Source organism: Xyrauchen texanus, chromosome 9 (assembly GCF_025860055.1).
Source record: "Xyrauchen texanus isolate HMW12.3.18 chromosome 9, RBS_HiC_50CHRs, whole genome shotgun sequence".
Lineage (NCBI taxonomy): Eukaryota > Metazoa > Chordata > Actinopteri > Cypriniformes > Catostomidae > Xyrauchen > Xyrauchen texanus.
In genome coordinates, this window is record NC_068284.1 from 46,384,351 (window position 1) to 46,412,071 (window position 27,721).

The 27,721-nt window shown below is 39.2% G+C and overlaps 1 protein-coding gene across 1 annotated transcript in view; it reads left to right on the forward strand.

Moving 5' to 3' along the window:
* Window positions 1-25,146, forward strand: part of ap1m1 (adaptor related protein complex 1 subunit mu 1) — a 31,903-nt gene extending 6,757 nt beyond the window's left edge. The window contains exons 5-12 of the mRNA XM_052134260.1: window positions 382-529; window positions 868-994; window positions 2,156-2,298; window positions 2,524-2,595; window positions 2,710-2,868; window positions 5,725-5,850; window positions 20,734-20,809; window positions 23,632-25,146. Coding sequence (XP_051990220.1) covers window positions 382-529; window positions 868-994; window positions 2,156-2,298; window positions 2,524-2,595; window positions 2,710-2,868; window positions 5,725-5,850; window positions 20,734-20,809; window positions 23,632-23,654 — 874 coding nt within the window. The 3' untranslated portion in view covers window positions 23,655-25,146. The remainder of the gene's footprint in view (window positions 1-381; window positions 530-867; window positions 995-2,155; window positions 2,299-2,523; window positions 2,596-2,709; window positions 2,869-5,724; window positions 5,851-20,733; window positions 20,810-23,631) is intronic.
* Window positions 25,147-27,721: the final 2,575 nt, after the last annotated feature.

The following is a 27,721-nucleotide window of genomic DNA, read 5'->3' on the forward strand; positions in this document are numbered from 1 at the left end:
TAATCCTCCCCTGAAACAATCTTCAGAAGTCTTGGAATATAGCGCTCAGTCATATTTACTATTTTATTGTTTACATTTACATATTTAGTACTTTAAGCTGCTTAACAATTCTTCAAAATTGTTTACTTTTGTGTTCCACTGGTAAATTAATAGCATTTGGCTTTAGAAGGACATGAGGTTGAGTAAATATTGACAGATCCCCATAATGTGTGCCAATAATGTTGAATTTGATTTTGCCAGCGCTTGAATTACTTAGAAATATTTCCAGGCCATGCAGTGACACACCAGCAGGTGTCATTCAAGAACAACTTATAGATAAGTGTGTTTGCAGAAAGTTCCAGTCTTTATTTCACCCATGTCATTGTGCTTGTCAATACACAGATACATCACTCAGGAAGGTCACAAGTTGGACACTGGTGCCCCACGACCCCCTGCCACCGTAACCAACGCTGTGTCCTGGAGGTCAGAGGGTATCAAGTACAGGAAGAACGAGGTTTTCCTGGACGTCATCGAGTCTGTCAACCTCCTGGTATGATTTTAGAAAAACCACGTTTCTTAGATGTCTCTAGACTCGCTCAAAATAAACACAGGAATCCATCCTAACAAACAGGATGCAGGTCACAGTAACAGTCATGTTATTGTGCCTTTGTTATGTAAGGTGATGAACCTGCTGTTTTCATAACAATTTTAATATTTACTCGGTATAGCTCCTACAAATAGCTGTTTTTCTTTTGTTGTTTTTTTTGTTTAAATAGTACAGTTCATGAGTTTAAATAATGAGATGAACCATTTTAAATTGGTTTTATTTCTTGGTCAAATAATTTTCTGTCAAATAGTACTGCCTCATGCATGCTGATCTTTCTGCAGGTCAGTGCGAATGGTAACGTCCTGTGCAGTGAGATTGTTGGCTCCATTAAGATGAGAGTATTCCTTTCGGGAATGCCAGAGCTCCGTTTGGGTCTGAATGATAAAGTTCTGTTTGAAAACACTGGACGTGAGTGATTCTTTCAATTATTTTGTCTTTGTCTCTGTCTATTTCACATTTCAGCTCTCTTAATGTCAACATTTCATTATATGAAACCAAAGACACACACATTATGGGTATATATATATATATATATTTCTCCCCAATTTGGAACGCCCAATTCCCAATGCGCTCTAAGTCCTCATGGTGGTGTAGTGACACGCCTCAATCCGGGTGGTGGAGGACGAATCTCAGTTGCCTCCACATCTGAGACCGTCAAACTGCAATCTTATCATGTGACTTGTTGAGTATGTTACCGTGGAGACCTAGTGCGTGTGGAGACTTCACGCTACTCTCCGCGACATCCACGCACAACTCACCGCACACCCCACCGAGAGCGAGAACCACATTATAGCGTCCACGAGGAAGTTACCCCATGTGTCTCTACCCTCCCTAGCAACCGGGCCAATTTGGTTGCTTAGGAGACCTGGCTGGTGTCACTCAGCACATCCTGGATTCAAACTCGTGACTTCAGGTGTGATAGTCAGCGTCAATACTCGCTGAGACGCTATAGATGGCTCTATAGGAAGTGCAGTCGAGCTTGAAATCCAAAAAACTTAGGCCCATATTCACAAAGATTTTTATCTTACCACTAGGAGTTCTCCAAAGAGTTCCTAGCTTGGAATTTGTGCTTAAAACCTATTAAAAAACACTTTAATTTGGCCAGAACACCGGGGTTACACCCATAGTTTTTTCGAGAAGTGTCCTGGGATTTTTAACAACCACAGAGACTTGGTTTAACGTCTCGTCCAAAGAACGGTGCCTTAGTGCGTTATATAATACAGTGTCCCCATCACTATACTATACAGCAGCAACCTTAATTTTCCCTAGGAGGTCTCCCATCCAGGTACTGACCAGGCTCAACACTTCTTAGCTATAGTGGGCAACCGGTCTTGAGCAACAGGGTTTGTACTACATTGAGTGTAGTTGAAGGGTCGGCTAAATATGTAAATATGTCAATATGTAAACGGATGTCAAATGCATTTGAAATGAAGTTTCTTGTTTTCTCTAAGATAGAATAGATTGGTAGTTCAGCTGTCTATATATTGCATACATTTTCAACTTTTAAATTTTAGATGCAACTGTGTGTTTTTTTTTTGTTGTCATTGTTCATTAATTCTCTTCCTTCAGGTGGGAAGAGTAAGTCTGTGGAGTTGGAGGATGTGAAGTTCCATCAGTGTGTGCGTTTGTCTCGTTTTGAGAACGATCGCACAATCTCCTTCATTCCTCCAGATGGAGAGTTTGAGCTCATGTCTTACCGTCTTAATACGCACGTGTGTATATCTCCTTTAAACATACACAAAACAAATGTGTTGTACTGTACCATAACAATGTTCCAAACCCCTAGTGTGCCTACATACATGTAGTTATGCCAGAGTCTATTTTTGATATATTTTGAGTAAATGTGATACGTTTTGGCATGGGCTGAAATACCCATATAGGTGAACCACTAATGACATGGCTTGATTCTGATGGGGTTTGATTTTCTGTGTGAACAGGTGAAGCCGCTGATCTGGATCGAGTCTGTAATTGAGAAGCATTCACACAGCAGGATCGAGTACATGATTAAAGTGAGAGCTTGTTCACTGGAGTGAACTTTTACTATTATGGTCTTGGGCACTTGAATATGATTTGAAAATGTGGTGTTATACAAAGGCTCATTTCTCAAACACACTTGTCTGCAGGCCAAATCTCAGTTTAAGAGACGCTCTACTGCCAATAATGTGGAGATTCATATTCCCGTCCCGACCGACGCAGACACGCCCAAGTTTAAGACCACGGTTGGCAGCGTGAAGTGGGTGCCAGAAAACAGCGAGATTGTTTGGTCCATCAAGTCTTTCCCTGTAAGCACACACATTCTCACGTACACGGTCTCTCATGTTACTGTATGGATTAAGCTAAGAAATGGCCAGGCCATATTTAACCCCATAATAAAAAATAAAAATTGCAATTTGTGTAAAATAAATTAAGACACTTTTTTGCATTGTGACATTAAACATATCCTGCCCCTTAAATTCTCATATATATATATATATATATATATATATATATATATATATAATATAGATGCAAGCAGCAATTACAGGGCCTAGCTATGGCATGAAAGGAATCATGATTGGACTTCATTGATTGATTTCAAGAAAAGTGGTATAAAAATAACACAAGTAGAATTACTTTTATTACAATAAAATTAATTATAACGTTTGACCAATAGGTGGCGCTGTCACCAAATTGATATGGTGCGGTCAGGGTGTTGTGCAATGACTCGTACAAAGTTTCATGTCAGTGCGCCAAAGCGTTGCCAAGATTCAGCCTCAGATCTTTTAGGAGTCTTGCCATTTAATTCATTGATGCGTTATCTGAGAACCGTTTGATCTATTGAAAAGCTTTTAATAACATTTTGTCATAATTGTCCCTAGATGATACACTACCAATTTCGTGCGAATCAGTTGTAAGGCTTCGGAGGATTTAGAAAAAGTACATTTTAAATAAAAAATTGCAGACAGGAAGTATGGCCGACCATCACAAATTTGGTATTGTTGTGCTCTGCCTGACCCAAGGATTCTAATGACGCAAGTCCAGTCCACTAGGTGGCGCTGCCCCCAAACTTTTTGAGTACCTTCAGGACATTACCCCGATGACGCATACCAAATTTCGTAATGATACACAAATGCGTTTTTAATATACAGTTATTTAAGTCAAAATTCAAAATTGCCGATGTCCAATATGGCCGACATGGGAAAATTGGGAATCAATCGATTCTGTATGCCGCAATGAATCTAAAGAGATGAGTCTCATGATTTTAGGTCAAACTATTTGGAAGTTATGAGCAAATTTATTTTCACATTTCTTGACCATTAGGTGGTGCTATGCCAAAACTTTGCAGGCACCCTCAAGTCATGATATGTAGGTTTTTCGAAAAATCTAGTGGGTGGAGCTTCAAAATGCAGAGTTGCGTTCACAGTGCATGCGAACCGCATGGAAGTAAAGCAAACTAAACTAACAGCACCTCCCGAGATGATCAGAGATAATTGAAAGCATTCTCATAGATGACATTATTCTTGCAAACAGTTTTCAGATGAACGAAACAGGGGAAAAAAGAGTGAAAACTCTTTACTTGCGCTTGTTCCACGAGACCTACATGTGCTTGTCTGTGTGACTAACAGCATTTCTTGTAATGTGTCACCGAGACAGGTTACCCGCTTGTTTTGGGTAAATGAGCAAAATTACCCGGGTATGAAATATATTTGGACGAGGAACTTGCAAACTGGATTCAACCTCGTCACATTTGGTGGGTGCTAATTTCACACCCTGGCCAGGGTTTAATATATTTTGCAATTTCCCAATATTGTCAGGAGCCTTGTCGATATTGTTAATATTGTCGATATCCGGTTACATCGTCATATCGCCCAGCCCTATGTTCCAGTTAAACCCATTGCATGGGTTCTGCCAGTAGTGGGCACTCGCACAACATTAGCAATGACGTACAGCCGAGTCCATGAAACAGAAATTAGTACAAATTAATAAACAATACCATTAATTTGCATATAATAAGGAATTGTTATGTTAAATTCACATCAGTGAAGATCTACATTCCTCATTTATATTTTTGGAGATTATGCCATGTGTTTGGGGCAGATTGCTGCCAGTTAAATTACAATATATAACCAGCAGGTGGCGGCAGAGGTCCATTCATATGTCTGCTTGTGGCAAATGTTTTTCTTTTTTTTTGCATTTGCATATATATTTGGACTTTATCAAAGACATTAAATATAGTATTTTGTCAAAATGTAGCTTTTTTTTTGTTGTTGTTGGAGGTGTTTTGAAGTGTCAGTTTTTGCAGTGATGTCCCATAAATGATTACATCCCATGGTACTACAAAAACAATACTTTAGTCTTAGAATTTTAGTCACCTTATTTATTTCAAACATCCCAAATTAATAATTAATAGGGATGTCCCGATCAGCTTTTTTGGCCCCCGATCCGATATTTAACAAGTCGACTACGGAGTCCCGATCCGATACTTGTATTTGCCTAGATAATAGAGCTGCAGACCATTTTTTTGTTTGTTTACTTTAATATTCAGGTACAAAAATATATCACAAATCCACTGAGTTCTGTATGGATGAATAGAAATCGAACATACACTTACGAATGGTGTAAACCGTTACACTTGAACAGGCCGAAGTTCAACAATAATGTAACCGTTATTAATAGTTGTCTTTGATTGACACAGAGAGCGCTCATGTTAAAGAGCGTGAAGCTAAAAGCGCTCATGATCGCTCAAACAGTCTCTATCACTCAACACAACGTCTGATTGTCACAAATTGCGTCATGTATTTGCATGTTTATTTGTTGTTTAATTTGTTTTTAAACCTGTTAGCAGCCTTTATATCCTCTTCCTGTTCACTGTGCAGTGAAAACTATACAAGGGTTAAGAGAGGAATATTAATAAGAAATACAATAGGTGCCTACGCACCTTCGGTCCTTGGCCTCTGATTATCAGATTCCGGATTCTATATATATATATATATATATATATATATATATATATATATATATTTTTTTTTTTTTTAATAAAATAAGCTTAATTCAGTACAAAAAATACTTTCATGATGTATACTTCAAATTGTACTTTACAAATGCAGATTTTGTTCCAATGTATTCATGATCTCTCTTTCGATGTGTCTCTCTCTCAGGGTGGTAAGGAGTACCTGATGCGGGCTCATTTCGGGCTCCCCAGTGTGGAGGCAGAAGATAAGGAGGGAAAACCACCAATCAGTGTGAAGTTTGAGATCCCCTATTTCACTACATCTGGAATACAGGTGCTGCTCAATTTAAAAACAGATATTCATTTTTCAGTGGCCAATACTGATAACCAGAGTGTGGGGTTATTTATATACAAATCTACACCAATTAGCCACAACATTAAAACCACCTGCCTAACATTGTGTAGGTCCCCCTCGTGCCTCCCAAACAGCGCCAACCCGTGTCTCAGAGCAGCATTCAGAGATGATATTCTTCTCAACACAATTGTACAGAGCGGTTAAGTCATTCACTTAATAGGGAGCAAGGGAGCCCACCCTGGGAGTTGGGGTAAACCCGTGCATTAATGCACCTCTGGTTGTAAACGGTTACTGTCTGTACTGTCAATAGTTACATGAATGCTACACATATTCAAGAAAATAAAGTCACCAGTATTGAACACTTTGGTGCTTTTGCAACAACAACAGAAATTCTATGTATATTAAATCAGTTTTCAGTCTGCCTGACACGAGCTGATTTCAGTTATTTTCATTTTACTCCTTGTTTGCGACACAAGGTGGCGTTACTGCCCGTTCCTTAAGGGAATGTTCTGCTGTGTGTGTGCTCTGGTTGCTGAACACCTGTTACTCAGGCATTGGCACATGAGATGATCAGGCTGAATTTTCCTGGATCTCCACTAGATGATGCTACAAATCTGCACTCTTAAGAAATCATAAACGCTGTCAAAATGAAATTCAAGATTTAAACTGAATGCATTTGTAGCTTTGTACACTGATAGTGAGGAATTGTTACTTTTTCTCTTCATGCACAAATTGTGGCCAAAATTGTGTTTAAATGTTAAACAGATCTGAGAGGAACACACACCACAAAGTAATTGATACACAACATTTATGCATTTGGCAGACGCTTTTACCCAAAGCAACTTACAGAGCCCTTATTACAGGGACAATCCCCCTGGAGCAACCTAGAGTTAAGTGCCTTGCTCAAGGACGCAATGGTGGTGGCTGTGGGGATCGAACCAGCAACCTTCTGATGACCAGTTATGTGCTTTAGTCCACTACACCACCACCACTCCACAACAAATATGCACGGAGCGGGGAATGTGTGGAAGTTTGCAAATATGGCTTCTATTATTCTGCTCCGCTTTCTTATATAAAGTCTTTTCCATAGATTAGAGTACTAGAGAACATGGTAAAAGTGTCCATTCACACGAATACGTTTTTGCGTCCATCAGCGCTCTTTTCCCGTTGTTTTTCCATGTAAACTTGCACTAGACGTCTATGCCGTTGCACTGCATTTAGCTGATTTTTCAGCATCACTACTGTTTCCATTTAACATATATTCAGCTTTTATAAAGGCCCTTTGTGACACCCGTGTTTTTAGCCCTTTTTCACCCCCAATTTGGATTGCCCAATTCCCAATGCGCTCCAAGTCCTCATGGTGGCGTAGTGTCTCGCCTCAATCCGGGTGGTGGAGGACCGTTTCTGAGACCGTCAATCCACGCATCTTATCACGTGACTTGTTGAGTGCGTTACCACGGAGACGTAGCGCGTGTGGAGGCTTCACGCTATTCTCGGTGACATCAATGCACAGCACACCACGTGCCCCACCGAGAGCGAGAACCACATTATAGCTACCACGATGAGGTTACCCCATGTGACTCTACCCTCCCTAGCAACCGAGCCATTTTGGTTGCTTAGGAGACCTGCCTGGAGTCACTCAGCCCATCCTGGATTCGAACTCGCTAGCGTCACTTCTCGCCGAGACACCCAGACCCCCATTTCTAGCTTTGTAACACAAGAACACGTTCGCTATGAATTTCAAGTCGACTTGAAAGCATCATCAAATTAGCCAAATGATTGAGTAAACAAGCATGCAAAGGCACACATTTGAAGCACAGAAGCGGTGCAGTGCGTGTTGTGATGGTGGCCTGATCCAGACACTGGCTTACAGTCAAAGCCAGCACAGACCGAACAGAGTCGTGGCTTCTGCTGTGCTGAATCTTGTGTTTTAGCAGACACTGTTTATTTGTTAGGGTCAGTCGTGTGTGGATTTCTCTTGCCTCAGCAGTTTGTAAAGGTGGGCAGAGCTGAAGTCTACAGGACAAGACTGCAGTTGAGTTGTGCGTCGTGTTTGTGGAAACTTACCCTGCATGCAACACAATCTGTCTGATGTTTGTTGACTTCAGGATGCTTTTCTCAAACAGATGTCGTGCAGTGCAGTTTTGACCTTAATCGCAACTTTTATTCCAAGTCAAATGAATCGTAGTCCAAAAATTGATATTCTGTAATCTACACACCCTCATGTTCCGAACGAATGACTTTTTCTCCTTCATGGCAAAATGACTCAGTCACCATTCACTTTCATTGTATCTTTATTCCATACAATGACAGGAAGTCTGTCATTCTGTCTAATATCTACTTTGTGTTCAAAGATAGTCATACAGGTTTGGATCAACATGATAGACAACATAATGTAAACGATGACAGAATGTTGTTTTTGACTAATCTATCACTTAAGGGGTTATGTTGTATTTTCGTTTATTTGCAATGCTGGACGGTTTCTTGATAGGTTTCCATTGTAAGGCCCCATTCACACCACCAGAGACTTTGTGGCTTGGTGTTGATATTTGTGTTCCTAGTGTTTGTTGCTGTGATGTTATTGGAGGACTGCACAATATGATCGCAGATGAGACCTGATTCTGGTCTATCGTGAATGAATAAATCAAATTCACTCAGAACGCATCATTGTTTTATTATATCCATGCATGTGATTACAGACAAATGATATAGAACAATAAAAATGCCTCCAGTCTGCCAGGAGACAGATGACTTTAGCTCCGCTGTCTTCACTCTCATTGGTAGTTGCTCACTAATGTCGCTCGTCATTTGCATAAAGTTGACATTTTCTCAACTTGTCTTGCCGCTCTCCAGGACGATCTCTGTCGCCATCGGCCGAGACGGCAGGTGTCGCAGGAAGTCTCTGTGCTCTCATTGAAAACGAATGGGATCGTGTCGCTGTCTCGCGTGATGTAGCTGGCGGTGTGAATGGGGCTTAATGGTATAAATGTGTTTTTGTCCCTTTTTACAAACTCGTGGATGAGTAAAAAATATTTTTAGGAACCTTTTAGTAGTTCCCATTTTTTAAAATGTTTAAAAAAAATGAATTTGCACACAAACATGAAATTAAAGCAGATTTAATGAAGAAAAACAATGTTAGCAATGTTAGTGCTGGGAAAGTAAAAAAAAACAAAACACCCCATTAGGGGTAATACAAAGTGCTTCCCACAAATCCTGATTTAAATGAAAGAATTAATTCCACACAAACAAAGAGTAGTGATGATAATAATAAAATTTGTTTTGCAATAAAGAGTTATTGCAAAACAAAACATTTGAGCATTAAAAAAAGAGAACAAAAAAGTGGTGAACTGCAATTCTTTAAGTTAAAGGCAGACCGTTCCAAAGATCCCTTTTGAAATAATTTTTTTTAATTTTTATTCCATGTTTTAAAGTTTAATTAATTTTAATTTAATATGAAAATAATTTTTCAAAAAAGCATGACATTATTATTAGGGCTCTCAATTGGTTAAAAATGTTCATCTAATTAATAACAATTTATAGCAGTTAATTAATCGAATTAACAGCAATTAATCACATATATAAATATTTGTTGAGAAAGCTCCTCAAATAACAATAATTTAATATATAATTAGGAAATATTAAATTAAATCTATATATATACAGTGCATCCGGAAAGTCTTCACAGTGCTTCACTTTTTCCACATTTTATTATGTTACAGCCTTATTCCTAAATGGATTAAATTCATTATCGTATTCAAAATACTACAAACAATACCCCATAATGACAATGTGAAAGAAGTTTGTTTGAAATAAAAAAAAATACAATAAAAATCACATGTACAGAAGTATTCACAGCCTTTGCTCAATACTTTGTTGAAGCACCTTTGGCCCCAATTACAGCCTCAAGTCTTTTTGTGTATGATGCTACAAGCTTGGCACACCTATTTTTGGGCAGTTTCTCCCATTCTTCTTTGCAGGACCTCTAAAACTCCATCAGGTTGGATGGGGAGCGTCGGTGCACAGCCATTTTCAGATCTCACTCGTCTCTCTCGTCTCACTTTGGTTGCGTCATGTCATAAACATACCATTTTAAGTCGCTGTGTCAAGTTAAATGTAGTTTCAATCTTAGAAAAACACCTCTTGAGATCCCTGCATTCGGATTTACGCTCCATCATGCTGTGTTTGTACACAAGAACATGTTCTCACCTTGTGCTGTCTGCTGTCAGTAAGTGCGGTTTGTTCTCTGTATAAGCTGCTCGTTGCCTATACAGCTGGAGTTTCACTTACTGCCCCCTGGAGAAAACGGGTGGTACTACAAGCTTGCATTTCTCAGGAATCTTAGTTATTACAGTCCGGGGACAAGATTGTGTTCATTTAACGCCAAATTTTTTAATATAATTAATCGCACTGAATTAACGCGTTAAATCAACTGCCCTAATTATTTTATCTTTTTCTTTTTTTTTAAAATAAATTCTTGTACATCAGAGCTCCACAGTATAAATAAAAATACTGATGAAGACATGTATTCAGTACAACAGCACATTTTACTATACTGTAGTTATAGTAATAATAATGATACAAAGTTATCTTTAAATATTTAAAAATGATTTATATATATATAATAAAAATATTCAGATAATTAAAATGCATTACATTCTTGTATCAGAAGAGTTCATCATTGATAAGACAATATAAAAAGCGTCTTTAGAATACAATGTATTGTTTACTACCATATTATTGATCATAAGTCAATCATTGATCAACAGTTCACGGCAATCCATTTCACAAGTGAATTTGTCAATCAGTTGGAGATTTATTATGAGGGCTTGTTTAAATACACCTGCGTCAGACATGCTTGTGTAGCGTCTCGGGTGTGTTGTATCATAAACATACAATGTTTTGGTCACTGTGTCAAGTTAAATATAGTTTAATACTTAAAACACAAATTGAGATCCCTTAGATCGGATTTGCACACCTTCAAGTGTTTTGAACGCTAGAACGTAACGCATGTTTGTGTTGTTGCTGCTGAAGTGTTTTCTTCACTGTATAAACTGCGTGTTGCTCATACAGCTGAAATTTCACTTACTGCCCCCTGGAGTAAACAGGTGGTACTACAAGCATGCATTTCTCAGGAATCTTCCTTATTATGGTCCGTGGGCATGCGATTAATTGCGTAAATTTTTTGTAAAATGAATCGCACTAATTAACTCGTTAAATCGACAGCCCTAATATGTTTATATTCTGTGATTTAATTTTTTTTATTTCATAGGCCCATTTAAATTTAACTTTTATTTTGTTAGAAAACTGAGTGAATGTGTATTGCTTTTGATAGATTTCTTTATTCGCAGCTGTTGCCACTCCAGTTACCATCTTTGTACATTGACATTCAACCATTTGTTTCTATTACCCACAAACCAGATAAACAAAAGACAATAAAACCCAGAATTCATCCACACTTAAATAACAGACTGCTCTGACATACAGAATCAAGCAAATGACAAAGAAATAGCCAAAACTTTTAAAAGTGGAGTTTTGGAGAAACGTAACACATGAAATGGCATTTTGCTATGACTGAACTGTTTGTGAACTCTGTGCATATTCATAACTACTCCAATAAAATTATGCTTAATTTTATATGATTTTAAACGTGACATATTTGACCGGAATGGTAGATTTCCTCTGTTACAATGGTTAGTTGTGTTAGGCAGCCCACACGGATATCAAACACATAAAACCGTCTCCCGAAACTCAATTTCCCCCAGAGTGAGGATGTTTCGGCAAAATTATGAGGGCAAAGTCAGCCGTGTGTCAAATCAAATTAAGCGCTTAACTTATGTGAGAATCCCTCTCTCTAATTTTTTGTCATTTTCATGTGCAGTCTGCTTCCCAGCTGTCCAGAACGTTCTGTGTTATTTCCCTCAAGATTATTTCTCCTCAACAGACCAAACAATTACAGTTTTGGGAACGTAAAATGCATGTTATTTTGTCCATAAATCAAGACTTATCACAAATCCACCACATCAGATCCAGAGTGGGCTTCAATTAGAGGTGCATCAAACATGAAAACCTTGGCTTTTCGTGTAGTCTCAAGGTTTCCACTTGTGTCGTGAGGTTGGGTCACATAACTTCTTAAGCTTGCTGACTCTCCATTCCCGTGAGAGAGGCAGTCTGGGTTCTAACCCGGCCTGTAACCTCAGGAAAGCTTTGATAACGTCTCTCGACTGCGGTCAGCGTGCCTGCAAGCCCTCCCGCCCAACACAGGTTTGATGCATCAGTGTTCTTAAAGGGATATTTCGGCCAAAATGAAAATGCTGCCATCAATTACTTACAGGTTTGAAACAACATTAGGGTAAGACTTTCTTTCTACTGTGGACCACAAAAGGAGAAGTTATGGCAGATTTATTCTTCTGCATCAAACCTACGGCATAGTTCCATATGTGGTGGTCTACGTGGTGATTTGCGTCTATATTTGGTGTGTATTCGTCGCTCTGCAAATACACAGCCAAAATGCTAGTGCATTGACAATACATGCCTTAATTTCTGAAATAATTATACAGTTCATAAATAAACCAAAGCAATGTAATTTGTCGATTCAAAAGTAATTATTAAATTATTGTAGCTGGAAAAATTTATCAAGTATACAAACATGTTAAGATTTACATATGTATTATTTATTATCCATGTTCCATAAATCTGGCATATACTGTATATGGTATGAGCCAAAACAATATGACTACTCACAGGTGAAGCGAACTAGTAGTCGACCGATATGGGTTTTTAAAGGAAGTCCCACCTTACAGGTAAAAGAGCCAATCACCTTTTAGATACAGACATCGCCTGTCAATCAACTCGAGAAGGCGCATGCGTATTAGCTATGAAAGCTGGAACAATTGCGTAATTTAGCGTAATCTGAGGTAAAGAAGCACCGTTTTATGATTCCAGTGTTGTCAGATTTTACTGCTGATTTGAAATATGTTCTTTGTTCGTAAACTTGACCAACCGTTTTGGATATTTTGGTCTTTCCCCATTCAAGTAGATAGGAGCTGCACTTTCATGACTGGAAATAGTCTTCCGAGAGCGTTCCAAACATGGCCGACAGTGGACTGACTTCCTAGAAAGACTTTGGTTGCACTCACTCGCTCGTGCGGATCCAGCAAGCAGTAGCAATCTCCTGACCGTTTAAACAGCCTGAATCGCCTGCTTGGATTGTGACCAATGACCATCAAGGTTTGTGAATCAGAGGAACATTTGATCCTGATCCTGAAGTTTTGATTTTGGCTGATGCAATACACGCTTCAGAGGAAGATATTAGAGCAGCGCTCGATGGGAAGAAAATGCTGGATTTTCGAGAGGTTCGTGAATAACATCTTTTTAAGTGAGATATCTGCATATTTGCAAATGGTATGTAATAGAAGTTTTATTGATATTTGTTTTATTGGCCTCTGTGATATATCGGTCAACCTCTACTCCTTACAAGGCTACATGTCACGGTCTGGGTAGTTTAGATGATGAGCGAACAATCTGTTCTCGTAGTCAACGAGTCAATTGCAGGAGAAATCGGTAGCATTAAAGATCTGCGCGACTTTGACGAGGGCAAAATTGTTGTGGCCAGACGACTGAGTCAGAGCATATCTGAAATGGCAAGGCTTGTGGGGTGCTCCCATTCAGCAGTGGTGAGTACCTACCGACAGTGGTCAGAGGAGGGACAAGCCACAAACCGGCGACACTGTGTTGGGCACCCAAGGCTCTTCGATGCGTTAGACTAGTCAAAGTGCCCATGATGGCCCCTGTCCATCATTGAAAGCACCTACAATGGGCACGCGAGCATCGCAACTTGACCGTTGAGAAGTGGAAGAAGGTCGCCTGGTCAGATAAGTCCTGTTTTCTTTTACATCACATGGACAGTCGTTTACCTAGGGAAGTGATTACAGCAGGATGCACTGTGGGAAGACGACAAGCAGGTGGAGGGAGTGTGGTACTCTGGGCAATGTTTTGCTGGGAAACACTGGGTCCGGTCATTCATATGGACATCAATTTGACACCTGCCATCTACCTAAACATCGTTGCAGTCCAGATACACCCCTTCAAGGCAATGGAATTCCCCGATGACAGTGGCCTCTTTCAGCAGGATAATGTGCCCTGCCACAATGCAAACATTGTTTGGGTATGATTTGAGGAACATGATGAAGAGTTCAAGCTGTTGCCCTGGCCTCCAAATTCCCCAGATCAAAATCCAATTGAGCATCTGTGGGATGTGCTGGACCAACAAGTCCGATCCACGGCAGTTCCGCCTCGCGGCTTAAATGACTTGAAGTATCTGCGTCTAATGTCTTTGTGCCAGAGACCACAGGACACCTTCAGGGGTCTTGTAGAGTCCATGCCTCAGCGGATCAGCGCTGTTTTGGCGGCATGTGGAGGACCAACAGCATATTTGGCAGGTGGTCAGTGTTTTGGCTCATCAGTGTACTTAACACAAAATGGGTTCAAAATCGTTTTAAAGCATTTTTTAGTCAACACAATCATATTTAACAAGCATATTGTTTCACTCACAGACCAAGTGTTTATCAAGTAAAAGCCGTAAAAAGTAAACGGATGTTATTTTTGGTTCATGAAACATAAACGGAACATAAAAACAGCAGACGGTCCTGATTCAAAACATGATGACATGATGATTTTTGGATGAACTATGCCTTTAAGCGCCTGTCTCAGAGCCTGAGACAAACTCTGTACTGTAGGCGTCAAGTCCCCTACGATTAGCGCTGCCAGCTGATTGTGTGGTTGTCCCACGCTTGAAGATCCAAGTTGCGGTTTGTTTGGACGTTAGATCTCAGGCCATTTGTCTAAGACTGGCCAACCGCATCTAAAGATCTGCAGTCTATACAGTGTCCCAGACACTGGCATCAAGCATCCCTTTGGTACAACACAACTGCCCTGTCTTAGTCACGAATAGACACATGCATACACTGGAAACATGTTATTTTTAGCATGCATGGTTTTATATAAAATCAGGAATACTTTTCCCAGCAAGGCTATATTTACGCATGATGAATCGCCTGCCGTGCAAGTTCATGCAGAAAAGGTTATAGAGAGCAGTTTTCTGATCTTGTAAGCGGTTGGCGAGGCAACGCAGCTCTTCAAATTAATCAAAAGGAATAAATCAACCAAAAATTACACACACTCATGTTGTTCCAAACCTGTATGACTGTTAAATACAAAAGGATTTTGTTTTAGCCTTGTAATGACTAATGAGTAAAGTGTGACTCTGGGTTGTAAAGCTTCATAGACCCCTTTTCCACCTGGTATTAAGATGCATTTCGGTGAAACGATCACATGTGAAATGATCTAAACTGTTTTGTGAACAGATCACTAAAACTACACATGAATGTGGTAAAAACGCTAATCCAACCTGTCTCTGCAGCATTGAAGCTCCACCCCTCACCAGTCAATCATCCACTGCGCTAAAACAAGTGTTTAAAATGTACCAATTATGAGCAACATTAAAATAGAAATAACCATATTATCTGAACATGTAAAAAAGTGGATACATGCACAATCAAGAGCGTTTGTGCTTAGATTAAATTTCAAGCGCATCTGGGAGAAACAGCGTGGCATTTTTTTGTCTTTTCTGACTTTGTTGCGCTTTATTATCAGGCAGTAACACACTGACATAGTGATTGATGTCTGTGGTCATGAAAAAGAGACCTTCCCCTCCAAATCCAAACACAAGTGGTCACAGGAGGTTCATTTAAGTGACCAGGTGTAAACGGCGATGTGTCTCACATGACCACATGTGATCGGATCACCCGAGATGCATCGTAATATCAGGTTGAAACAGGGGCATAAAGGATAAAAAAACATAAAAACTAAAAAGTACCCGATATGACTAGTGCACTATTTTCCAAGTGTTCATAATGCATGCAATTACTTTATATGATGAACAGAACAAGAAGCAGTTAGTTATGATGTTATTGACATATTCGCTTACAGGAGTTGATCAATGATTTGATTTGAGAGTGAATTACGACTTAAATTTCATCTATTCTTCACACTAAGTAATTGTGTGGCTTCTAAAGATTTTGAAAAATAGTCAAATTTAAATACATTTTCTTATTCAAATTTTTCTTATAGTTAAACGAATAGGCTATTGAACACACTCAAAAATAATAATAATATTAATATTATAAATGTTAACAAATTAAATTAAAACAATGGCATGTCTTAAAGTATTTTTTTATTTAAAGATATATTCGGGTTTCAATAAAAGTTAAGCTCATTCTACAGCATTTGTGGCGTAATGTTGATGGTTTAAATATAGAAATGTGAAGCTTATAATATTGTAACAGCACTTACATTCATTCTTCTGTTCGAACTTGTGCATTATTTGAGCAGTAAAGTTGTTTAAATCATTGTTATTGCAGCAAACTACTAAATTATCAGGATTACAGGGTTTATGGCAAAGTTGTGAATAGAATAGAACTTTATGCGATTATGTCACAATTAAATGTTCTGTTAACATATGCATATCATTTATATCTTTTTTTTTTAAAGAAAAGGAGTTTTTTTTTGTAATCAACATTATGCAACAAATGCTGTCAATTGAGCGTAACCGGAATATTCCTTAATGTAAACACGGCTCCAAACTTTTCAAGTAAACAGTCAGTAATGAACAAGTTTGCTTGTTTACTTCACTAAGAGCTGAATCAGCCGTTCATGTACTGGCCGAGAGTGCAGTCCGGGCATGTCTGTGGCTGTTTCGTGTTGTCCAGCTGTCTGTCTCCGGGTGTGAGCTTACTCTGTAGGCCATGACGTCTGAGAAACATACATGCTAATGAGAGACCGGCATGCAGTAAAGCTACTCACCACACAAACACACTGCCAGAGATCGCTGCACTGCCAACATATCCAAAGATGTCCAGAAAGACGTGTTACTAAGGTTAAGCTACATTACATCAGACAAGCACCATACACACACATCGGTCCTCTGTGCCTTTGGAGAGCATCCAACTACAAATATGGACTTGCACCAAGTTTCCCTGTATCCATCAAGGGCTTGTTTAAGCCAAAGAGGACCAAACGCAACCAAAACAAGACCGAATCGCTACATTTACACCAAACAGTAACTTAGATTGCACTACATTTAGACTTTTACAGTCTGGCTGTCTCATCGTACTCGTCTCCAGCCTTCGCCTAGACCCGCCAGGGTGGACACTGATAATGGCCTGGTAAGTTTGTGTTAGCTGCACCCAAGAGTGGCACATTACCGGCCCATGGACGCCAGGACACAGTGTCTTAAAAATACCCTTTAAAATGTGCCCGCAAAGGCGGACAAACGGGCTGTTCTTACGTTTTATTTAAAGCCAGTTCTTCGAAAGTCTTTTTTTTTTTTTTTATATATATATATATATATATATATATATATATATATATATACACAATGCATTGATTCCTAGAATACATCTCTTATTCTATGCAAGACCGTGCTTCAGTTTTGTGTTTGCAGAGTTCTTTTTTTAAACACTGGGACAGGGAGGTTTTCAGTCCTCTCAGAGAAGAGAATCCACGATTAGAAAAACTCTGCAATGTCAACAAATAAATAGTTAGCTCGCTGGATAGGCGTACTATAATTCCACTTGTCTAAAATCATCAAAGTCCACCCTGCAGGGAGGCCTTGGTAGCTCAGTGGTAAAGATGCTGGCTACCACCCCTGGAGTTCGATAGTTCAAATCCCAGGGCGTGCTGAGTAACTCTAGTCAGGTCTCCTAAGCAACCAAATTGGCCCGGTTGCTAGGGAGGGTAGAGTCACATGGGGTAACCTCCTCGTGGTCGCTATAATGTGGTTTGCTCTCGGCGGGGCGTGTGGTGAGTTGAAGCCTCCACATGCGCTATGTCTCCACGGTAACGTGCTCAACAAGACACGTGATAAGATGTGCGGGCTGACGGTCTCGGACACGGAGGCAGCTGAGATTCGTCCTCCGCCACCCGGATTGAGGCGAGTCACTATGCCACCACGAGGACTTGGAGCACATTGGGAATTGGGCATTCCAATTTGGGAGAAAAAGGGGGAATAAATCCAAAAAAATGGTCCTCCCTGCAAACAAAAGAAGTTTAAAGGTGACTAGCAGCAAAAATGAATGTTGTTTCCAAACATGTAACCCTTAAGGCCAAAATATACTTCGGTGGAACGTGATGCAAATTTCGTCATTAGCACAGTACGCATGGACTGTCCCTGTGCAGTTTCCTTTTTGTAGACATGCAGATGTTCCATGACTGTACGCGTCATCTGCACGTGTACCTGCTGTTGACTATACTAAAGAGCATCACAAAGCAGTCGTAGTGCACATCCATACAGGATCACAGTTAAAAAAAAAAAAACACTTACCGTGAAATGCTAGAGCACTCGAACGCGTGCAAGATGTAACGCCATGCAGAAAAACTAAGCATACCCTAGTCTTTACACTGTCACGGTTGTGCTGCTGACATAATAATGTGGATTATTGACAAAGGGTGTGCTATTATTTAGACTTAGATTTTTTTTTCTTCTGTTGGATGATAAATGGTGATTTAAAAACACAAAGACTTGTTTTGTTGGAGGGACCCAAACCATATTTCAAGATCAGAAAATCTGGACTCTTTTGACTTTTTGCAAATTTGATCACCTGGCCAATGCACTGTAAATGCTTTGTCCGGTTTTAGATGCTTTAAAGAATATTCCAGTCCCAGCCTTGGTGGCACATTCTGAGATTCTCAACCTAAAGAAACTGCAGAAAAAATTAAAATAAACTTGAGCCAAAAATGTGCTTTCTTTTTTTCTTATTTGATATTATATATCTCTGGGTGTAAACAAGGTGGCTCAGAAAAACTGCTTTTGTTGTTCACTGCTTTTGTCACGTCAACTGTTTCCGAGAAAACAATTGTGTTGATGTGACAGTGTTGATGCATCGTGTCCAAAAGCCTCTCCAAACAAATAATACATAATAATTGTACACAAGTACTAATTGCACATGCAAGGACAACAATGACTAAAGGTTTGTATAGCATGCAGAAAGGATTTTTGTAATGAGATTTTACTGATTGAGTTTCATTCTGTGCCATTTGAGTCATCATTGAGTTTGTGTGGTGTATTTGGCGCCATCTCCTGGTGGCCATATGTAACATTGTGCTTTATCTAATGATCTATGTATGCATTGATTACCTTGTGTGTGGGCTTATTTGAAAGAGAATCACCTCTAAGTAATGGTATGTGATTGTTTATTTTTCGTAAGTTATAAGTGAAAATGTGGCATATAAGCAACACCAATATAATTGTCAAAGATATATACTTGGCTATTGCTTGCTAAATTTTTTTCCGTGAGTAACACAAATAGGCTTGTTGTATTCAACTCTTTAAGAGCTTTCCAACAACATATGACACATGGCTATTTGATCAATTTGATGTTTTTACCGCTTGCAAAAATATGTACTAATCAATTTTATAAAGGAATTTTACTGATTTGTCTGGAAATTTCAAAGCTTTGTTCAGTTTTGGTCATAATGCCAGCATGTTTTTAAGCTTTCAAACGATACTTATTTTTTGTTGGTCAAGACTGTAGTTTAACGTAAATTGCAAGGCTCATTTTGCAACCATTTTTCCTAACAGTGCAATTAAACTTTGCAGGAGGTCACACTAGTGCAACGTCAAAGTTGGCTTTTCTGATTATGCGCTGTCGTGTTTTGTTGCGCATGAGAAATATCAAACGGTAAAATGTCCAGAAACGAAAGAAACCACTCTACCTGGATTAGTCACCGTGGACTCAATGGACCGATCCGTGCAGATCACGTGTGATTACAAGTGGACCGTCTCGAGGTCTCAACCGTGCAGATCATCATAGACTGCATTCAAACCGGCATAACTCACCCTCTTAAGGGCACTTTCAAGGGAGAACAATCATGATAGTCACATTTTTTATTATTCATTAAGACTATAAATGACTCTTAAATTCTCTTTAAACCATTGCTCCGCCATGAGAGTAGTTGTCTTGAATGAGAAAACTCACTACAGAAGTGGGGAGTGTACACAAATGTCCACAAACACCCCTTGAGATGACATTGAGATGCAACGCGTACTCTAGTTGTTATCAATTGTTGTCCGTGACATTTTGGAACGCAGCACAAAATCGAGCTTGTGTAGCTAGAAGTGCCTTACAGAAAAGCATAACCAGCATTTTGGTGAGTTTTGCACCTGCAGGTATCATTTTCTCTTTATAAAATGTAAAAATTTAGTTTTCTCTGCACATCGAAGAATCGACACTTTTCAGCTGTAATTCTAAGTAATGGTCTTACAAAACATGATTGTGCTCTTTCAGCACGTTCGGAACAGTTGTGCAAAAGCTTCTGTTGTTAATGGTGATGCAAGGCGCTGCCGTACGGGCACAACGGGTGTCTCAATACCGCCCGGCACAGAAAGGTGCCGTTTCCCCAATCTCACTTCTTCATACACTTCCGGCTTTCATGTTACAATCTGCCACTTTCCCAGGCTCTGCTGCCCATGTACTCCGCTTTACCCCAATGCCCACAAAAAAACTGTCATGAAGTTAACGCAAAATAAGACAATAATAAAGCTAATGCAAAATGAAAGTTAAGTAATCACAGACTTACTGCCATGCTGCGTTTTTTTTTTTCTTTCATTGCAGTATATTTCTTAAGTATTGAAACATTCACCCCAAACCACTTAACGTAAAGACTCGACCTATGTGAAAGTCACGTTAAAACTGACTTGCCAGGCCTTCATCAAATATTCAAATGCCTTTCATGTATTTTTACTGGACTGACTTACTTCGCAGGATTGGTTAAATGATACTTGTTCGTGTTCTCTGTGTTTGACAGGTGCGTTACCTGAAGATCATTGAGAAGAGCGGATATCAGGCCCTTCCATGGGTTCGATACATTACCCAGAATGGAGGTACGAAATTCTCTCATCCTCTTTTCTCATCCTTCTCTTTCTCTAATTTTGTCATTGTTTTTCACAGCATTGCAGGTATTTGGCAACAATTAAGCAATGTAGTAAAGTATGATGGCAGATTAGTGTCGAGTGTGAGGTGAATTTCTTCTTTGAAAAGAGGATGTTCTGGACAGACGCATGCAGAGATGGTGAAACGTATCTAAAATTAGAAACGCTGTTAGTGTGTAGTGTGTTTTTGCAGGGGATATTTTTACTTGATGCGTTTTAAAGTTTGGCACGGTGTGCGTGGTGAAGACCTGTTTACAACCAAAACTGTGCCTTGATTTGTTTCATATATATACATATGCATGCATATACAGTGGCAAGAAAAAGTATGTGAACCCTTTGGAGATTTGTCTTAAAATCTGCTAGTAAATGCAAGGAGTGATTTGTAAATTCTATTCACCCTTTGCTATATTGAAAGCACTACAATTAACATTATATGTTTTATCTTGTGAATATCATGGTTTATTTATTTATGTAATTTACAATCAGATGATTGCAACACACTCCAAAAACGTTGGGACAGTCGAGTGTTTACCACTGTGAAACATCACCATTTCTTCTACTAACACTAGCATTTAGGCACTGAAGACACAATTTTGTTAAGTTTAGAAAGAGGAATTTTCCCCCAATCATCCATTATGCGGTCTATAGCTGCATTATTGTACAGGGTCTTCGTTGCCATATTGTGCGCTTCATAATGCACCACACATTCGCAACTGGAGATGGTCTTGCCTGCAGGCAGGCCAATCTAGCACCAACAAACTCTGCCTATTCGGCCAGTATGTGGTTTGATGTTGTCCTGCTGAAAATGCAAGGACATCCCTGGAAAAGACGGTGCTGGATGGAAGTAAATGCTGCTCCAAAATCTTTACATATCTGTTTGCATTAATGGTGCCCTCACAGATGTGCAAGTTACCCATGCCATGGGCACTGAGACACCCCTGGCCCATACAGGCACTGGTTTTTCTAAAACGATTTGAAATGTGGACTCATCGGACCAAAAAACACAGTTCCACTGTCCTAATTTCCATCTTAGATGAGACCAAGCCCAGAAAAGTCAACAGCGCTTCTTGACAGTGATGATGTACGGCTTCTCCTTTGCGTAGTAAAGTCTTAACATGCATCTGTGGATGCAGCAGCAAATGGTGTTGACTAACAAAGGTTTACTAAAGGAATCACAAGCCAATGTTCATGAGATCCATAACAGATGAATGATGTTTTTTAAGACCGTGACGTCTGAGTGCATTCAGAAGTGGTTTTCGTCTTGCCCTTTACGCACAGAGATTTGACCAGATTCCTTGAATCTTTTAACTTCATTTAAAAGGCATATTTTAGTTATAATACATGCATAGTTTGTACTAATTACAAGTATTTACATTGATATGTAGAACAAGAATTAAAACGGTACTGTCTCTTTAAGAATACTAGAGCGCATATTAATGAGAGATGATGCAAACTGTTCATTTAGCGCATCCCTGCTGTGTTTAATTAGAATTAATGTTTCCTTTTTTTGTTATTTTTGCTCAACAAACTGTAAAGAACAGAAAGAGTATTAAAAGAGACATTATTCAATAACAAATGGGATTGCATGCATCTCAACTTTGGACATGCATTACACGGGACGAGTCAAAAGAAACTTTTACTCTCAACACGCTGGGAAAAAGTAAGTAAAGTGTAAAAGATTGAAATCGGGATTGTTCAAATGAAGATCGTGATTAATTTGGAAAATCGACATTTTAACCCATCCCTTATTTATTATTTGTATTTTAAGCCGTACGTTTGATTTTGTTAGGTTTAACATGGCAAAGGCCAATTCTGTACCAGTGAGAGAACAGAATAGAAATCAGGTAAAAGACATTGACTACCACACCTGGGTTCGATTCCAGGGGGTGCTGAGTGACTCCAGCCAGGTCTCCTAAGCAACCAAATTGGCCCGGTTGTTAGGGAGGGTAGAGTCACGTGGGGTAACCACCTCGTGGTCGCTATAATGTGGTTCTCGCTCACGGTGGAGCATGTGGTGATTTGTGCGTGGATGCCGCGGAGAATAGCATCCATACGCGCTACGTCTCCACGGTAACGCACTCAACAAGTCACGTGATAGGATGCGCGGATTGACGGTCTCAGGCAACTGAGATTCGTCCTCCGCCACCCAGATTGAGGCGAGTCACTATGCCACTACGAGGACTTGGAGCGCATTGGGAATTGGGCGTTCCAAATTGGGGAGAAAAAGTTTTTCGTCCATATTGCTTTCATAGTGATGTCCAATTCATTTGATTTCAATGAACTGCAGAACTTTGTTATAAATGATGTAAATTGGAGTGCTTTCTAGTTTTATTCCTATTTATTTCAATGCAAGTAATGCTCTGATTTAAAACAAATATTTTAGTTAATATGATAATGTGCCATCCGTCCACTAAGAGATAAGATGCTGTTAATAGTGTGTCTCTATGGGTGCTGTGCAGCGATATATACGATAAACGGCTGTTTCACGTCATAGCTGATACTATAGTGTGTAATTTAATACAACTGAAACGCTGAAGTTGACCAATCAGCATCCAGGTCCCAGAACTGTTCACTTTATAATCTGGGTTTGATGTCCTGGGTGAAACTTAAAATTCAATCTTCTTTTATTGATTTAAGTGTTGATTAGTGGCTGTTGATGGGTGGAGAGTGAAAGTTCAGCTGTCACAATTAACTTTCCTTGTTTTCATTTTTCCCTGTTTCCTGTCATTCTGTGCATTTAATTAAGCTCGTCTCATTTCCTCCTTTCTGTGCAGACTATCAGCTGCGGACGCAGTAAACGAAGTAAACGAGGGGCATTAGTCCAGAGCATCGTGGGTGAAGGCTCTCTCTGCTCTGCATGGGGTTAGACGCACATCTGCAGTATCGACAAGAATTTAGTGATTTGTACAATTTAAAAGAATCGAATCTTCCCGACAGGGATTCTTAGATTTTGACTTTGATTTATCCAATATTTGCTAATCAAACTATAAAGGTCTATACATTGAAAAAATAGCTGGTGAATCTCATGAAAACACATGCAGGTCTCATTTCACCCTGAAATCAAAAGATAAGATATAAGAAAATAGACTTTGAATGTATATAAACACAGGCTAATTTTTAGAGCCATTACGAGTTTTTGCATGACAGTGAAGCACATTTCCCCCCTAATTTTAACTTTTGAGATTTTGTCATTCTTATTATTCTCATTACTGGATTTAACTCTAGTGTATCACAGTAAAAAAATGAAAGGCAGTAAATTAAATACGAATTGAAATGATTTAAAAATTAAAAAATGCTACTTTTGATTGTGACCTGGAAATGTTCTCGACAGGTTTCGTGAGATTCACCAAGTTGATTTTTCTCAATACAATCATTGATTTGTAGCTATTCGATGTGCTTTAATTGCAATAGTGCAGATGGGTGCGTTCAATTCAAGTGTTGTTGTAATGGACCATCAGTGTGTGTGTGTATATGTGTTTGACGGTAAACAGCAATCACGTTCCTTTACATGTAATTAAAACCCTGTTCTCACTCGGCATCAACAGAAACAACAAAATTCATAACTATCAGTATATCGAGGGAGCTTTTATACGTCACATTTCAGAAGAGAACGTTTTCATACTGTAAATGCTTCACGTTTTGAAACGGATTTATTTACCTTATAATATTGATGTTCAACCGTGCATTCAATAACATGTCAAAAGTGTTCGTTGAGAAGTCTTAAAAAGGTCAAATTAACCTATTTAATTCCTTCGCTGTCATGCTTCTAGGTCAACTTCATTTCACTCAGTGTTTCACATCAGGACCATCCTGAAATGTTTTTTTATAGTCAGTGTTTTTGACGTTATTCCTGCACATCGATTCATTGTGGTATTAATATTTTGTTTGGTTTATTTTTGCTTTAATTTACATTGAGGTATATTTCTCAGTATTATTGGTTACAGGAGTTTTGGTCTCAGTACCTCGTATACGTGTTCTGCACTGCTAAAACGCATGAATTAAATTTTATTTAAATTGTCTCTTCGCAAATATTACAAAAGTTACATTTAAAGTCATTCTTGGTGCCTTTTAAAAAAAAAAAAAAAAAAAAAAAATTGTTGTATTCATTTGCCTTGAGAGTGTAGAGTTTGAAGGTTACCATATTTACAATGGTGCTGCATGCTGTGGAGCTGAAATGTAACATACTGTAAAAGCATTCCCTCAATGTTCCTGTATCTCAAACTCAAAATGCATCTGTCTGTACATGTCAAGCATCATAAACTATCTGTTAATAAAGTACCACACCTGATCTGTTTCATGTTGCACTGTTTTCAATTCCTTGTACATTGTTACTGTATTAACTAAAGGTCGACCAATAGTGGATTTAGCCGATACAATAACTGAGGTGCTGGAAAAGGCTGATAACCAATAGTTATTAAAATCACTTTATAGAAGGATTTATTAGTAAATAAGTCTTTCCTTACTATGACAGACATACAAGACTCTGAAATAAATAAAATCCCTGATGTAGTTTTTTGTTCGATCATAATCCCAATAATAATGGGAGTTTTTACTATAAACTAGCCTGAAACGCTCTTATTTTGAAATGACTGAAACTTCAGAAGCTGCGTTACTATGCTCTTTATTTAAGTGTAATTCAATTATGCATTTTGTACCTTTCAGCCGTGGCCAAAAATATTGGCAGTGATATAAATGTAGTTTTTCTAAATTTTTCTGCTTTAAGCTTTTTATGCATTTTAAATAATTGCAAAAAGCTTCATTGGCCAAAAAAATTAACTTTATCACAAAAACCCAAATTTCACTGTTTTTGTGTCCCTGGCACAAAATGACCAGCTAACATAATTTCACTAATCATATCAGCAGCACCTGGGAAAGTGTGAACGAGTACTAGTCAGGTGAAATCACTCGATCGTTCTGATTGGATTATAAGAGCAGACTGATTGCTATAAAAGGAGGGAAGAAGTGCTTCCAATCATTGTGTTCTTGTTCGCAATGTTTATATCTAAAGAACGACGTGCAGCCATCATCGCTTTGCATCAAAATGGCCTCACATGCAAGGAAATTGCTGCAAAGAATATTGCACCTGAAAGAACCATTTACCGGATCATCAAGAACTTCAAGGAGAGAGGTTCAACTGCAGTGAAGAAGGCTTCAGGACGTCCCAGAGTGTCCAGCAAGCGCCAGGACCGTCTCCTCCTGAGGAGTCAGCAACGGTATCGTGTCACCACCAGTGCAGAGCTTGCTCAATATTGGCAGCAGGTTGGTGTGAGTGCATCTGCATGCACAGTGAGGCGAAGACTTTTGCACAATGGCCTGGTGTCAAGAAGGGCAGCAAAGAAGAATTCTGCAGGAGGTACAAGGATTGGACAGCAGAAGACTGGTGCAAAGTTATTTTCTCTGATGAAGCCCCCTTCCGACTGTTTGGGACATCTGGAAAATCAATAGTCCAGAGAAGAAAATATGAATGCTACCATGAGTCCTGTGTCATGCCAACAGTGAAGCATCCTGAGACCATCCATGTGTGGGGTTGCTTTTCATCACAGGGAGTGGGCTCTCTCACAATCCTGCCCAAAATCACTGCCATGAATAAAGAATAGTATCAAAACGTCCAGCAAGAGCAACTTCTCCCAATGATCCAGGAGCGATTTGGTGATGATCCGTGCATTTTCCAGCATGATGGAGCACCATGTCACAAGGCAAGATTGATAATGAAGTGGCTCAGAGATCATTACATTGAAATTTTGGATCCGTGGCCAGGCAACTCCCCGGATCTTAATCCCATAGAGAACCTGTGGTCAATCCTCAAAAGACGAGTGGACAAGCAGAAGCCCACAAATTGAGATCAACTCCAAGCATTAATAAGGAATGGATCGCCATCAGTCAGGATTTGGCCCAGAAGCTGATATCCAGCATGACAGAGCGAATTGCAGAGGTTATGAAGAACAAGCGTCAACACTGTAAATATTGACTCTGCATAAATTGTATGTTTTTAACCAATAAAAGCCTTTAAAACGTATTAAACGCTTATCATTGTTTTCCTGTATACCATAGAAACATGTTATAAAATAATCTACAAATACTGAAGCAGCAAACTTTCCAAGATACAAAATGTATGTCACTGCCAATACTTTTGGCCACGGCTGTACATATTCACCAGATGAAGGGTTTTGTGTATATATACTTTACCAGATGAGTTTTAATGAGGAATAAAGTTTATTATTATTCACAAGATATGACGTTGGAGATGCTCAATTTTTCATTGCATCGTGTTCTAGCTTCAATTTAGATACTTGACTACCTAATAAAAACAATATACACTCACCTAAAGGATTATTAGGAACACCATACTAATACTGTGTTTGACCCCCTTTCGCCTTCAGAACTGCCTTAATTCTACGTGGCATTGATTCAACAAGGTGCTGAAAGCATTCTTTAGAAATGTTGGCCCATATTGATAGGATAGCATCTTGCAGTTGATGGAGATTTGTGGGATGCACATCCAGGGCACGAAGCTCCCGTTCCACCACATCCCAAAGATGCTCTATTGGGTTGAGATCTGGTGACTGTGGGGGCCATTTTAGTACAGTGAACTCATTGTCATGTTCAAGAAACCAATTTGAAATGATTCGAGCTTTGTGACATGGTGCATTATCCTGCTGGAAGTAGCCATCAGAGGATGGGTACATGGTGGCCATAAAGGGATGGACATGGTCAGAAACAATGCTCAGGTAGGCCGTGGCATTTAAACGATGCCCAATTGGCACTAAGGGGCCTAAAGTGTGCCAAGAAAACATCCCCCACACCATTACACCACCACCACCAGCCTGCACAGTGGTAACAAGGCATGATGGATCCATGTTCTCA